At 42.5% G+C, this 13078-nt stretch overlaps 1 protein-coding gene across 5 annotated transcripts in view; it reads right to left on the bottom strand.

Annotated features, from left to right (window-relative positions):
* Positions 1-2500: 2500 nt before the first annotated feature.
* Positions 2501-13078, bottom strand: part of CRMP1 (collapsin response mediator protein 1) — a 124991-nt gene continuing 114413 nt past the window's right edge. For 2 of the 5 annotated variants that reach the window (XM_061582552.1, XM_061582554.1), the window contains exons 12-14: positions 9271-9450; positions 4099-4264; positions 2501-3420 (exon numbers count right to left, since the gene is read on the bottom strand). In XM_061582552.1, coding sequence (XP_061438536.1) covers positions 3329-3420; positions 4099-4264; positions 9271-9450 — 438 coding nt within the window. In that variant the 3' untranslated portion in view covers positions 2501-3328. Of the gene's footprint in view, positions 3421-4032; positions 4265-9270; positions 9451-13078 lie in introns of those variants that run through there. The other 3 variants (XR_009757623.1, XM_061582553.1, XR_009757624.1) reach the window with 3 other exon arrangements.

The following is a 13078-nucleotide window of genomic DNA, read 5'->3' as shown; positions in this document are numbered from 1 at the left end:
TCACCTGTGATACCTATTGCCTTTCATCCCAAATTTTATACTACTGACAGGGAATATCAGCTAAAATAATGGAGTGTGAGGGGACTCCATAGATTATGTGATTTCTTTGCAAACTCTCTTCCCCTTTCAGTTGAACAGTTAAAACTGAAATTGAGAGGAATAAAACTGGACTGGCTAACATTAGCCCAGGTCCGCAGCTTTATTATTTTAAAATACACGAAACAACAAGCAACAAGATCTCTAACACAATTTGAGCACTTACTCCAAGATACACACAAAGGAGAAAAAGGACTGGTCTCTAAAATTTACTTCATTTTGCTTAACTCATCTCTAAAATCCACTCTTTCTCTCAAGGAAATATGGGAGACAGATCTGGGCTCTGAAATACAGTTTCGAGACTGGGATAGGTTATGGGAAACGAAACCGTTTAAGACTGTCTCTAGCTATGTCGAAGAACATTCATTGAAAATGATACATCGATGGTATCGCACACCTGTCCAGGTATCACACATGTTTTCCACGGCCTCTCCACTATGCTGGAGAGACTGTGGGAACAAAGGAACATATTTTCATCTCTGGTGGGAATGTGAAACAATACAAGCTTTTTGGCTCAGGGTTTATGATGAAATGTTGTTGATTTCTAAAGAACACTTTGATTTTATGCCAAAATTATTGCTATTAAACATATTTGATGCTACAAACACAAAGCTGCTCTCCAAAGAATTGATCATCTACATGACCTTAGCAGCAAAATTAACAATTGCATCGCAGTGGAAATCAGCAAATGACCTCTCAATAAAACAATGGTATAACTCCCTCTGGAATATAGCCATAATGGAAAAACTTACACATGAACTAAAACTAAGACAGGGTAAGGAAAAACCAGACTCCTTTTATTTAACTTGGCACTCCTTTATTGAATACACTTCAGAAGATACGTTTATGCATCGTCCATCAATGGAAGCGGATATGGAGACACTTATAAACGATGTAATGGCCTAACAGAAAGGAAACAGAATTTATTCACAATCATTTACCAGTTGTTTACCAGGCCCAATTCAAGGTGTTGGTGTTGACCTTTAAAGCCCTATAAGGTTTCGGCCCAGTTTATCTGAAGGAGCGCCTCCAGCATCACCAATTATGCCGCCTGACGAGATCAGCCACACAAGACCTCCTCTCGGTCCCACCAGTCAAAACAGCTAGGCTGGTGCGGACCAGAGAGAGGGCATTTTCGATTGTGGCTCCCACCCTCTGGAATTCCCTTCCTTTTGACCTTTGACATGCCCCCTCCCTGATGGGTTTCCATCGGGCCTTGAAGACCTGGCTATCCAGGCAGGCCTACAGGGTTTTTGGGGTGGATTAGTTTTAAGATGTTATCAATTGGAAGGCTGGTTTTAAATTAATTATTGAATGTTTTGATTGATATATTGTATTTATTGTGTTATTGTATGTCGCCTAGAGTGGCCATTAATTCGGCCAGATAGGCGACTCACAAATAAAATTTTATTATTATTATTATTATTTAGACTGCATATCAGTTTAGTCAGAGGTTGAGTGTCTGAGAGATTGTATTTTCTTTGTTAGCATTTGAATGCTTTTTTGTTTGTTGTTGTTGAATAACTATTGCTTCTTAATTATACTGGTGTCTGATGTAAATGAGAAAATTCATGTCATATAAAGATACATGTGAAAAAACAAAATAAAAAATAAAAAATCTATTAAAAAAAACAAAACTCAAAATTCTTCACCTAAAATTGTTTATCTCTAAAACCAAATTCAGGATGACAGCGAACTGGGATCGGAGGGAAATGCCAGGTAACAACTATTTCCTCTGTGCCAAAACATGAGATGCTGCCTTAAGATGTTATTGTTTCCCAGACTTGACTATAGTCAAGATTCATGAGGCAATACAACTGTAACAAGTAATACAGAATGAGATTTCCCCACATTTTCTTACTGAAGCTGCAGCATCCTACTCAACAGTTCTTGATCTTACAGTTCTTGGCAAATGGTCAATGAAGCTGTTAAACGGTATTTCATATTACGCAGCTGTTTAAACCTGGTCAAAGTTCCATTCATATCCACACAGAGATTATGCATGCTGCAATACTATTTTGACATATTTTATTTTTCATAAAGCACTCGTGTCCTTCAAGATATGTGCAAAAAAACAGACACTGGCTGTGTTCACAGGCAACCATGGGGGGGGGGGACACAAACAAGCCAGAGTCTTGCTTGCCATGACATGCAAACCTGGGCCAACAAACAAACCACAAGAACCAAGTCAAGACTGAACAAACCAACCATGAGCTCTGGCTCGCATAGCACTTTTGCTCCCCCATGTGGCATAGTCAGGAGCAGGAAAAGAGCAAAGCACTTGTGCAACATTGCATGGGAGCCAGGCCACTGAATAACAAGAATCTTGATCACGAACTAGAAACAAAAGGAGGCAAAGCACTTCATTTCATTTTCTTTTATTTCACAAGCCTTCAATTAAAAAAATGAACCACAGCTAGTAGATCTGACACATTATAGGAAGTAAAAATGAATGTGATTTCTAAAGAAGAAACTTTGTACAAAAACTTTAAAAATCCAACAGCAAATCGAATTGTTTATAAATACCAAAAATGTCATGCAAAAGGTGAGCGCTACTGCCCAGATGTAGAAATCCCCTGAACAAAATGGCAACAGCGTCACTATGTAGAAATTATGGCTCTTTCTAAAAGGAAAGGCAGAGACCTGGGATGTACTAAGTGGGTCAGAGCCACTAGGCCCTCTATTGAAACTTTTATTTGACAAATCATCTTACTTGAGCTGTAATAAATTTAAAAAATACATTAAAATAAAGACACGTCCTATTCTGCATATTTTAAAAATGACCATAGTCTTCCTTCTTACCTTGGCATCATGTTAATTGTTGGCAATATATTCTAAAGTAGACTCACAAACTGCAACTTGCATCAACAACTTAGTAACATGCATTAGTATTATTAACTCTAGTACAGCTAAGAGGGTGGGAGGTGCAAAGAAACTATCAGGTAGTTACAAGACAAAGCTAAAAGTAGCAAAGTCACAAATGGAGAAATGGAAGCACCATGCTTTAAGGTGGTGAAGGTATGAAAGCACAATTGTGGGGCAATTAGTTCCAAGCAAACACACTACACTATGACTTTCTATGCATTTTTTTTTTAAAAAAGACAACCCCCACGCACGCGCACACACACACACACACAAAAGTACTGAATAAAAGTGTGGGATCAACAACACAGACATAGAAAGGAACGAAGATTGTTCCTATGAGCCTTGGTTCCCTGGTTTCCATCTGAGTTCATCCAAGACTAGTAATATTGGAGCGGCCACCAGGAGGTGCAACAATGCGATGTCCTGTACGACGTGGGTTGTTGTCATCTATCTGAGCACCTGTACAACAGTAATCCAGAAGCATGGCAATAGTTAATAGCTTCTCCAGACTTTCATCTATTCAGAAATCAATGGCACTAGTAATTACAAAAGCTAAACATGGGTGATCTTCTAATATTAACATTTTACCTGTTTTAACTGAAGATCAAGTATGACTTGCACAAATATTGATTTTAGAAACCACACCCCTATGACATAACTTTTACTAGGAGCTGCCAATGCAACATTGCTCATTCTCTCATCAAATGCTGGATCCTGACTTCCTGCTGCTGTAATTTTTTATCAAGGCTAATGGGTATTTTTACACAGCACTAGTGGAATTATGGGATCATCCACAGAAAAGCAATGTGGATTCCTGAATGCTGTTGTCTTTGAACTATACACTCACACAAGACTGCTGGAAGTAGGCATCCTTCATCCAGACCTGAGTATGCCAGTGTAGAGCTGTAAATGCCAAGAACCACGCAAAGCGCATTATAAGGCTGCATTCCCAATCAGGCTTCCACTTAGTCTGAAAACCTCCTTTCTGACTCAAATAAATCATCAATGCTATATTTGTCAGAACTGGCCCTTAGTAAATGGTTGAGGAATTACTTTGCACGAATCAATTACCTGTAATGGAGCATGTTTTTTAAAAGAAGATTTCTGATACTGATACAGTTTGTCAAGCTGTTTCACCTGATAAGCTAAAGTTAGACTGGTGAAGGTTCCTGATTGGTGGAGGCTGGTTTTTGGCGGGAGATGATTTAGTGGAAGGTGCAGGAGTTGCATATTTTGGTGTTGCTGGGACTTCATATACTGGTCCATCGTACATTCCTCTGGATACACCTTGTAATTCTGTTACCTACATATCACAAACAAATGCATTCACCCCTTAATGGTCTGGCATTTTACCCACTCATCTCACACAAAGAACATATGTACCCAGCACTGGAAGGCCTCCCTGGAGGAGGAATGCATTGAGTGGCTGGAGGGTTACCTGCACTACGGGAAGGAGGTTCTGCAGAGGACAGCCTCCAACATAGCACCCATTATTATCCTCTTCCTCTTTCCCAAAGCATTTTAACTGTACTTTTTAACTTATTATAACTTAATTGGATTTTTGCACTGTATTGTTTTTCTTACTGTATTTATTATACTTTTTTGCTGTTCACCGCCCAGAGAGCTATCGCTAGTCGGGCAGGATATAAGCCTAATAAATAAATAAATAAATAATAATATGTGAAAATAGATGCATGCTATGGGTAGCTTCAGATACTCGCCCAAAGATGCAACAGAGCAAGGGTTGCATGTCAACTTCCTCCTTCCTTCCTCCAAGTGGGGAGATGTGTATCATAACAACATAAAAGAATGAAGGGTTATACAGGGTCACCAACCTTTTTGGGCCAGTGAGCACATTTGGAATTTTGAGAGTGTGCTATGGGTGCCAATCACAAAATGGCTGCTGTGGGAATGTGGCATAACGCAAAGTAGTTACCATGGGGACGTAGCATACACAAAATAGCTGCCACATCTAAAAAAAGAGAAAACCACCAAATGGTGCAGACATGCCCCCCATCAGTCCCCCATCAATGGAAAAATGGCACCTACACTAGCCACCTCTGCACTCACTCACAAAAAAAAGGTCTTTCCATCTTTTGCTTCTAAAATGGAAGAGATGGTGGGCATCAAATGAAATGTTGGCATGTTTAAGGAGGGGAGTTCAAGTAAGGGAGGCAGAGTCAGCAAACTGGAAATGAGCAGGAAGAGCAGTCTGTGGATTTTTGAGTGGAAATTCACTGAGACCATTTGCCGGCATCAAAGGAAATACTGGTCCCTGTGGGTACCACATTAGTGACCCCTGATCTAAGATATATAGTGAAAGACAACTAAGCCCGCCCACAGGCCTACAATTTCCATGTAAGGGAGACCTTGCATCTTGTCTTGTCACACCAGACGTATACATTTACAAAGACACACAAACTTCACATGTGGTCTGACAGCAGTGACAAAGGTTACCGCTGTCAGCATTTTGTAGAATCATCCAAAGCCACCCTTTATCACTCCAACACAAAGAGTTACAGTATTTTTGTCTGAGCAGTACACACATAATAGCATGAATGCAAGAATTTACCATAAATCTGTTTATACAACTGCTTACTTATGACATTTATAATGCTTTCAAAATTTACTGTATAAACTATATTAATATTGTGCTGTTTATGGCAAGAACATAAAGGGGTTGCATTTTCAATATCAGCAAAGATCTGTTAGGATTACACACACAACACCTGCCAAAAATTCTTTAAAGAAAAAACCCACGTGGCCCAGTTCAGACCTGACATCTGAACTCTGGGAAGTGTGGATTGTTATCCTATGATTAATAACATGCCAGGATCAACTTGTGATTTTGGATCCTGTCTTGTTATTAACTATAGTTTAAAAAATGCCCATGACCTGCCAAGCCTTTCCTAATGGCTCACCAGGCCCTGATGCAATTTACCACAGGCAGCATCAGCCAAGGCATCACTGGTAAAAAAAGGTCCCATTCTGAACTTTGAATACTCAAAAAACAGTAAGGAGTGTTCCAGTGTTCCCTAAGCACTTGGCTATCACTGCCAATACCTGGGAAACATCATAACCAATCAGAGCATTCTTTCCTGTTTGCTGAGCACTCCATTCTGCTCCCCATTTCCTTCCTAACTCTCTCCCAATCATCCTATTTCACAGCAGATAAAGCCCAACCTCAGCTCCTTTCGCCTTCTTTCTCTGCTCAATGCGCACACGTTTTCAAAACAGTGAGGCAAAATCTCTCCCCTTCCAGATGAATGGTACCCTCAGACTAGCAAAGAATGCAGTGAGTGGATGTGCACTCACAAATGCTGTATATAGGGAGGCTTGAAATTATGCTTTGTAATAAAAATAGTCAAATTAAGGAAGTTTTTACTGCAAGGAAGGCAAAGCAAGAATTAGTTTATTAAAACCTTAATTACTATCTCTGTGTGTGCTATATAAGTGTATGGATTATGGGGTTGTGTGCATTCACTGTGCGTGCATGCGTGCGTGCGTGCGTGCATGCATGCGTGCGTGCGTGCTCCCAACCACATTTGCATGTAGCCCCCAGAAGGTTTGCGATGAGACAATGCAACCCTCAGACTTAGCCACATCCAACGTAGGTGAATTCCACAAGTGACAAGAGTGAGATCCGGTAATCTTGATGATAGGTCAGAAAGCAATTGAGATACTTTTCCAAAACCTGTATCAACTGATCAAAAATTGGTTTGTAGGTGGCATACTTGCATTTCAAGAAGCTCCAGAAATGTGTTGCAGAAATTGCGATCTGCAGTCATATAATGATTATTATATGAGATGCAATCGGTCTAATTTTCTGAGTCTGAGATCTTATTATCTGGAAGCCTATGCAGGTAGAACATGGTCAATGAACAGCTGGGCAGTTTGGGGTATAGATTGCAGGGCCTTGATTGGAATGAAATGGGTGATCTTGCTCAGCATACCCACTACAACTAAGAGCATGGTATTCCCTCGTGAAAGCAGCTGTATGTGCCTGATTGGGATCATATATCTGTCTGTAGAGCTATTGCAAGATCTGGAGAAACTGCATGAGAGGTGGGTCTGATGCAACATCCATCTTGTTCCTGGCTTAGGACTTGTTTGCTGGCTCAAGCCAACTGATAGGACTGGGCCATAGTGAAGTGAATGACGACACAGGAGCCATGAGTCAGAACCTATGAGCAATTGGAATCAGAGGGCAAACCAGAAAACACAAGACACAATAGAGCTCAGGCACACCTTCTTGCTCAAGCCAAGCACTGCTGAGATAGGAAGCTCTCTAATATTCCTTCCTATCCAGGAGGAATCAGTGGTCAGCCTGGGTGGTGTCAGTTTGGAAGACTGATCCCTGAGAAGCTGTAGTGATACAGCTTACCATATGCAGCAGTGGTCAGCAGGTCCTAACCATATCATTATCCCCTGAGGAAAGAGTTGAAAAATCTGCCATTGTCTTTGATTTTAATTGGGAAGTCTTATGGCTACGATTTATAGCTTTGTTTTTATTTACAACATTTATCTCCCACCTCCCTTCCATCACAGAAATAAAGAAGTTCATGGAGTCCCATCCAGACACTGACCAGACCTAACTTGCATAGCTTCAAGAAGTTGACTGCATTATGTGCTCTCTGACCATGATTCATACAAAATCGAAGTGGCACATCTTAACATTGCATATAATTTGAGTTCAAAATTTAGGCCCACATTTTTCAAATTTTAAAGTGCATTTTTATATGGGAATTTTTTGCTGAAAATATGGTGGGAAAACCCCACCTACACTCCAACAGAACTACAGAAAAAGCAACCCACAACAAGCCCCTAATTGTGCTGTTTCCCTTCCAATTTCCTCATCACAGTCCCCTCCTGTAAGTCTGGATGGGGTTGTGCTCCCTCTGAAGGACCAGGTCCATAGCCTTGAGGTACTCCTGGATACATCTTTGTTATTAGAAGCCCAAGTATCCTCTGTGGCTAGGATTGTCTTTGTCAGCTATGGCTGTTCCTGGACAGGGATAGCCTGACCTCAGTGCGTTGGTAACCTTGAGGCTGAATTATTGCAATGTGGTGTATGTGAGGCTGCCCTTGACCTGATTCAGATGTTTTATCTGGTGCAAATTGCGGCAGCCAGATCGCTGATGGGAGCATATGGCTGACAACATATGACACCATTTTTAAAACATCTGCATTGGCTGCCCATCCACTACCGAGCCAGGTTCAAGGTCCTTGTATTAATTTACAGAGCCCAAAAACTTAGGTCCAGGGTATCTTAGGGACTGCCTGAACCCTTATATCCCAGCTCAGTCACTGAGATCTTCTGCAGGAGTGGGTTTAGTCGTCCCCTGAGTTGGCAAGGCTCATTTTGTAGGCTGTTGGAAAGCATGATGTTCTGTGTTTTTCCACAAAGACAAGAAAAGACAAGTAATGGGTTAATACTGTGCAGCAATCCAAGGCCGGACTGCAGCTGGCACATAAACCGAAAGTGTATAAAACCTTGGGTGAAGAAACCGCAAGGTGTGGGGGTTGTTAGTTGGAGGAAAGAGACTTGTAACGTGTTAGTACTTTGCCTATTGAATCAGTAAAGATTCTCTTTAAAAGAACTTGCTGTAGCGTGTCTTTACTCTGGATATTCTGGGAAACAAATGGACATTTTCTGGACACAGGCCTCTAGATTCATACGCTACACCACACATTTAACATCGACATAAAATCAAGCCTTCAGTGTCATCGGCCCAGTTCTTTGGAATGCTCTGACAACAGAGATTCAGCAGGTGCCTTCTGTTTTAACTTTTAGACACTTGCTGAAAATCTTTCACTAGGCTTATGCAGGCAATTAAGAACATGCTTTTTTCCCAACCATTGACCTTTGTTTTTACTACATTTTTAATGTTTTTTTTAATTCCATGGTGGTGGTGGTTGTTTTAAACATGTTGTAAACCGCTTTGATGTTTTTAACGAAATAGCGGTATACAAACAATTTTAGAAATAATAATAATAAATAACTTCTGCTTCATGAAGCATTCAGAAAAGCTACTGAGACAAAGAACCCCAAAATGCCAGAATTCTCATGCTGCAATATCTTTTCTTTAACTTTTATTCCTTCAGCTTGAGCATGTACCATGGCAAAATGGATAAAAACTAGACAGAGGATGTCAGGCGATGGTATAGTCACAATGGATGGCCTCAGGCACATCTCTCTCTCTCGCCCTTGCAAAATTGTTATTGAAGCATTTGTACACTACAATATGTTATAGAAATGATTAACAACACAATAAAGATCTTTGATTATAGATAGCTGTAGAAACCTACCTTATTCCTAATTTTGATGCGTTGATAAACGTATTCAGGGAAAGGCTTCCGGGGAATGAAACGGCCCATTCCTTTACTTACATGGAGATTTCCATCTTCAAACACAATCTTCCCCTGACTAATGACTATGAGGGGAGCACCATGGCATTCCATGCCTTCAAAGATATTATATTCAACAACCTGGAAAAAAAACCCCAAACACACAGTTTACTCCCATTTCTTTATAGGCACGTTTTATACGACATTAATTCAATTGTAGGTGTTAAGGGTGCTTGTTTATTTTTTAATAATCAGGGAGTCAACACCATTAAACCTTTTGGGTTGATTCTAGTTCAGGTTCAGCTGCAACTGAAATTATTCTGACTGAAGGAACTAGTTTGGCACACATTAGAATGTGTAAATATAAGGCACATAAGTTGTACAGTGGGATGGAGCAACTGTCAGCAGTACACACCAAGGGCTCATCCAGATGACTGCAAAATGTGATACACGATCGCTTTGTGTTTTCTTTATTTTTTGGTCATCCATATGACCTCGCGTGCTGTTGCGCTTTTTCACAGGTTAAATCCGCTCTTGGCAATACTGCAAAAAATGCGATTTGCCTTTTAAAATCAGGAATCATCCGCTGTGCCTTCAGGAGCTAGGATGCAATACGGCGGACTTTACAGCTGATGGGCGGTTCTTGGGCGTTTGCCTGTGCCCCTTCTCCTCATTCCAGCCAATCACGTATCTGCACTTTTGCGCATGTGCGCGAATATCGGGGAGCGGGGAAGCCTGGGAAAATTGAACCAATGATCGCAATGGTGGGGTGTTGGGGGGGGGGCTCTGCAACTACTGCGCAGATGCAAAATTCCAAGTTTATTTTTAGCCAGCCTGCGAACTGGGCAGCCGCTCTGGGTGACATCTGCAATTGTGATTGTGTGTAAAGCCCCCCTTTTCCTGGCTGGTCTCACTGAAGTGTGGCTGGCTGGTGCAGGGAGCCGCTCTTGGATTGGGCAGGGAATGCGGGCAAACAGCCCTGCTGCGCTGAAGCCCATCCTGGAAATGCCATAGACTGAATTTGGGACCGTTTGCATGCCAGGCAGATGCTCTTAATATGTATAAAGGTAGAAAAGCAGGGAGCAGGAACCCCCCTTTGGGGGGCCCTCCTTGAGGAGCTGCTTTTGGAAGGCAGCCAGGCTTTCCAGTGTTCCGTCTAATGAAAGAAACAAAAACGGAAGGGCAGGGAGCAGGAACCCCCCTTTGGGGTCCCTCCTCGAGCAGTGTAGTCCCTTCCTGTATTTTTGTTAGCTTGCATTTGCGGTATAGCGCAAAAGTGGCTGTATGCTTTTCTACCTTTATACATATTAACGTTTCTGGAGATACACAGGGCTGACAATTCCACTTATTTCTCCAGAAACGCAGGTAAATGGGAGGGAGGGGAGGGAGTAGTTGTGACAAGGCGTTCTCAAAAATGGAAGGGCAGGGAGCAGAAACCCCCCTTGGGGGGCCCCTCCAGGAGGAGCTGCTTTTGAAAGGCAGCTGACTCCCGGCTTTCCAGCGCAAAAAGAAGGAAGCCAGCAGTTTTGTCTCTTCACATCCCCTCTCCTGCTCCCCAACTGGAACTAACCCAGATAAAATGAGTTATAATTGTGATGGGTAGTAACAGAAGAAAACATGAATTGTCCCTGGGTGGGCTCGAACCACCAACCTTTTGGTTAACAGCTGAAGACGCCAACCGATTGCGCCACAGAGACCTGCAAGTAGCAACTGGCAAGGAACTCCTTTACAGCCACAGGAAAATTCAAACTTTTGCACTCTAACGTTCAAGCTCAGAAGCAAATTTCCACTCTATTACTCTCCAGACATTTTGCAGAGGGTTGCAGCCTCGTTGTCCCATGAAGTTTGATGGGCTCTAGTTCTACGGACAAAAACTTATCCCGCAACCAATCTGTTGTGGGATATCCGTCCCACTGACTTGTAGAGCTTGCTTACCCACGTCTTCCTCCCCCCGCGGGAAACTGCCTGACACCGAGTCAGACTATTGGTCTGTTGAGCCCAGTACAGGATACCCTGTCTAGCATTGGCTTATAAGTCCCAAGATTTTGGATGAGAGTCTTTCACAGCCCATCCTGGAGATGCCGGAGACTGAATTTGGGACCGTTTGCATGCGAGGCAGATGCTCTTAATATGTATAAAGGTAGAAAAGCAGGGGGCAGGAACCCCTCTTTGGGGGCCCCTCCTCGAGGAGCTGCTTTTGGAAGGCAGCCAAAAGAAGGGAGCCACCAGTTTTGTCCCTTCACATCCCCTCTCCTGCTCCCCGATTGGTTCTAACCCAGATAAAATGAGTTATAATTGTGATGGGTAATAACAGAAGAAAACATGAATTGTCCTTGTGTGGGCTCGAACCACCAACCTTTCGGTTAACAGCCGAAGGCGCTAACTGAGTGCACCACAGAGAGACCTGTAAGTAGCAAGCAGCAAGGAACTCCTTTAGAGCCACAGGGAAATTCAAACTTTTGCGCTCTAACGTTCAAACGCATGCGCGATATTGTGCGTTGCAAAGGGGGGGAGCACACGCCATTTTTTTGTGAACCAATCGGCTGATGGGGGTAGTTTTACAGGCAGGGCTTGGAAAAAGCGAAAAGGATGTATGGGTCTTCCCACTGCGTGTGCGGGCGCAAAAAACATGTATTTTTTAAATCGGAAAAAAGTGGGGGGGAAAGACAGTGAGAACTGTCAGATGGCAAACCGGATATGAAAAACATGGATTATCCCGCTCCGTTTGGATGAGCCCCAAGAAGCCTTCAACCTGCCTTACTGATTCATTTGGTGTCGAATCAAACTTGACATCTTTCCTTAAACGTTGATTTGTGCCTTATCCACGTTGGTAATGGAATACAAGCAGTAAGAGGACTTGATCACAAATCACTCCTGCCTGGAAACCTGTTCAAGTGTTCCCCCCCCCCCCAAGGGAAGTCTACATGAGTAGTGAAGGCTCCTCACTGCAGACATTAAGCACCTAATCTGTTATGGGCAATGAAGCCAGCAACAGTGATGCAGCAGGGGAGGTGGGGCCAGGAAGTGGGTCCCCACTCTTCCTTCTCATGTGATTGGAATCTCATGAGGGGAATGCCTGAATATAAGCTCTCTAATATCAATTTACTAGTCACATCATGAGACAATGATCCCCATCACCAATTTCTTGCTCAATCAATACTGCCTATTCCCCATGCTGTTTAACATTCCTCTCTAATCTCTTAGAGGCTGCTACGTCTCGGCTCAGTCACAGTGATCTAGCAGTACTCATGGGTACCCCTATCCTATTACCCTTTGCAGGAGTGGAGTATCTCTTCCAGATAGTTTAATGCCCCCAAACTATAGATTATCTTCCTGGCCTAAAGGGTATTCAAATTATTTTTAAGCCCCTGAGAAGTAGGAGTTCCCAGAGCCAGCCCAGGAGTGAAACACTCTCCTCTCCATCAGAAACACCATGCTTCCCATTCCCTGAGCTTATCTTGCCTTCCTGAGCCTGAGAGGAGCTGCTCACTCATCTTTCTGGTTCTCAGGGACTGGATACTAAGCTAGCAGGTTGCTACATTCTGCTCTGCCTGGGGTCTGCAAGCCGAGCCTCCTCAGTTTAATACAGAAAAAAAACTTTGTAACCAAACCTATTGGTCAAAGGCTAGACAGAAAAGCTTTAATTTCCAGTCAGCAGCAATTTAGTCTTTAATACCTATAGAGGCTGGCTAAGCAATGCCACATAAGCAAGACATACTACACTGCAAAGCAATGGTTTCCTCTCCCTTTTTCTTCCTCCAACAGGCTA

This window comes from Rhineura floridana, chromosome 8 (assembly GCF_030035675.1).
Source record: "Rhineura floridana isolate rRhiFlo1 chromosome 8, rRhiFlo1.hap2, whole genome shotgun sequence".
Lineage (NCBI taxonomy): Eukaryota > Metazoa > Chordata > Lepidosauria > Squamata > Rhineuridae > Rhineura > Rhineura floridana.
This window is presented reverse-complemented; position numbering and strand designations above follow the sequence as displayed.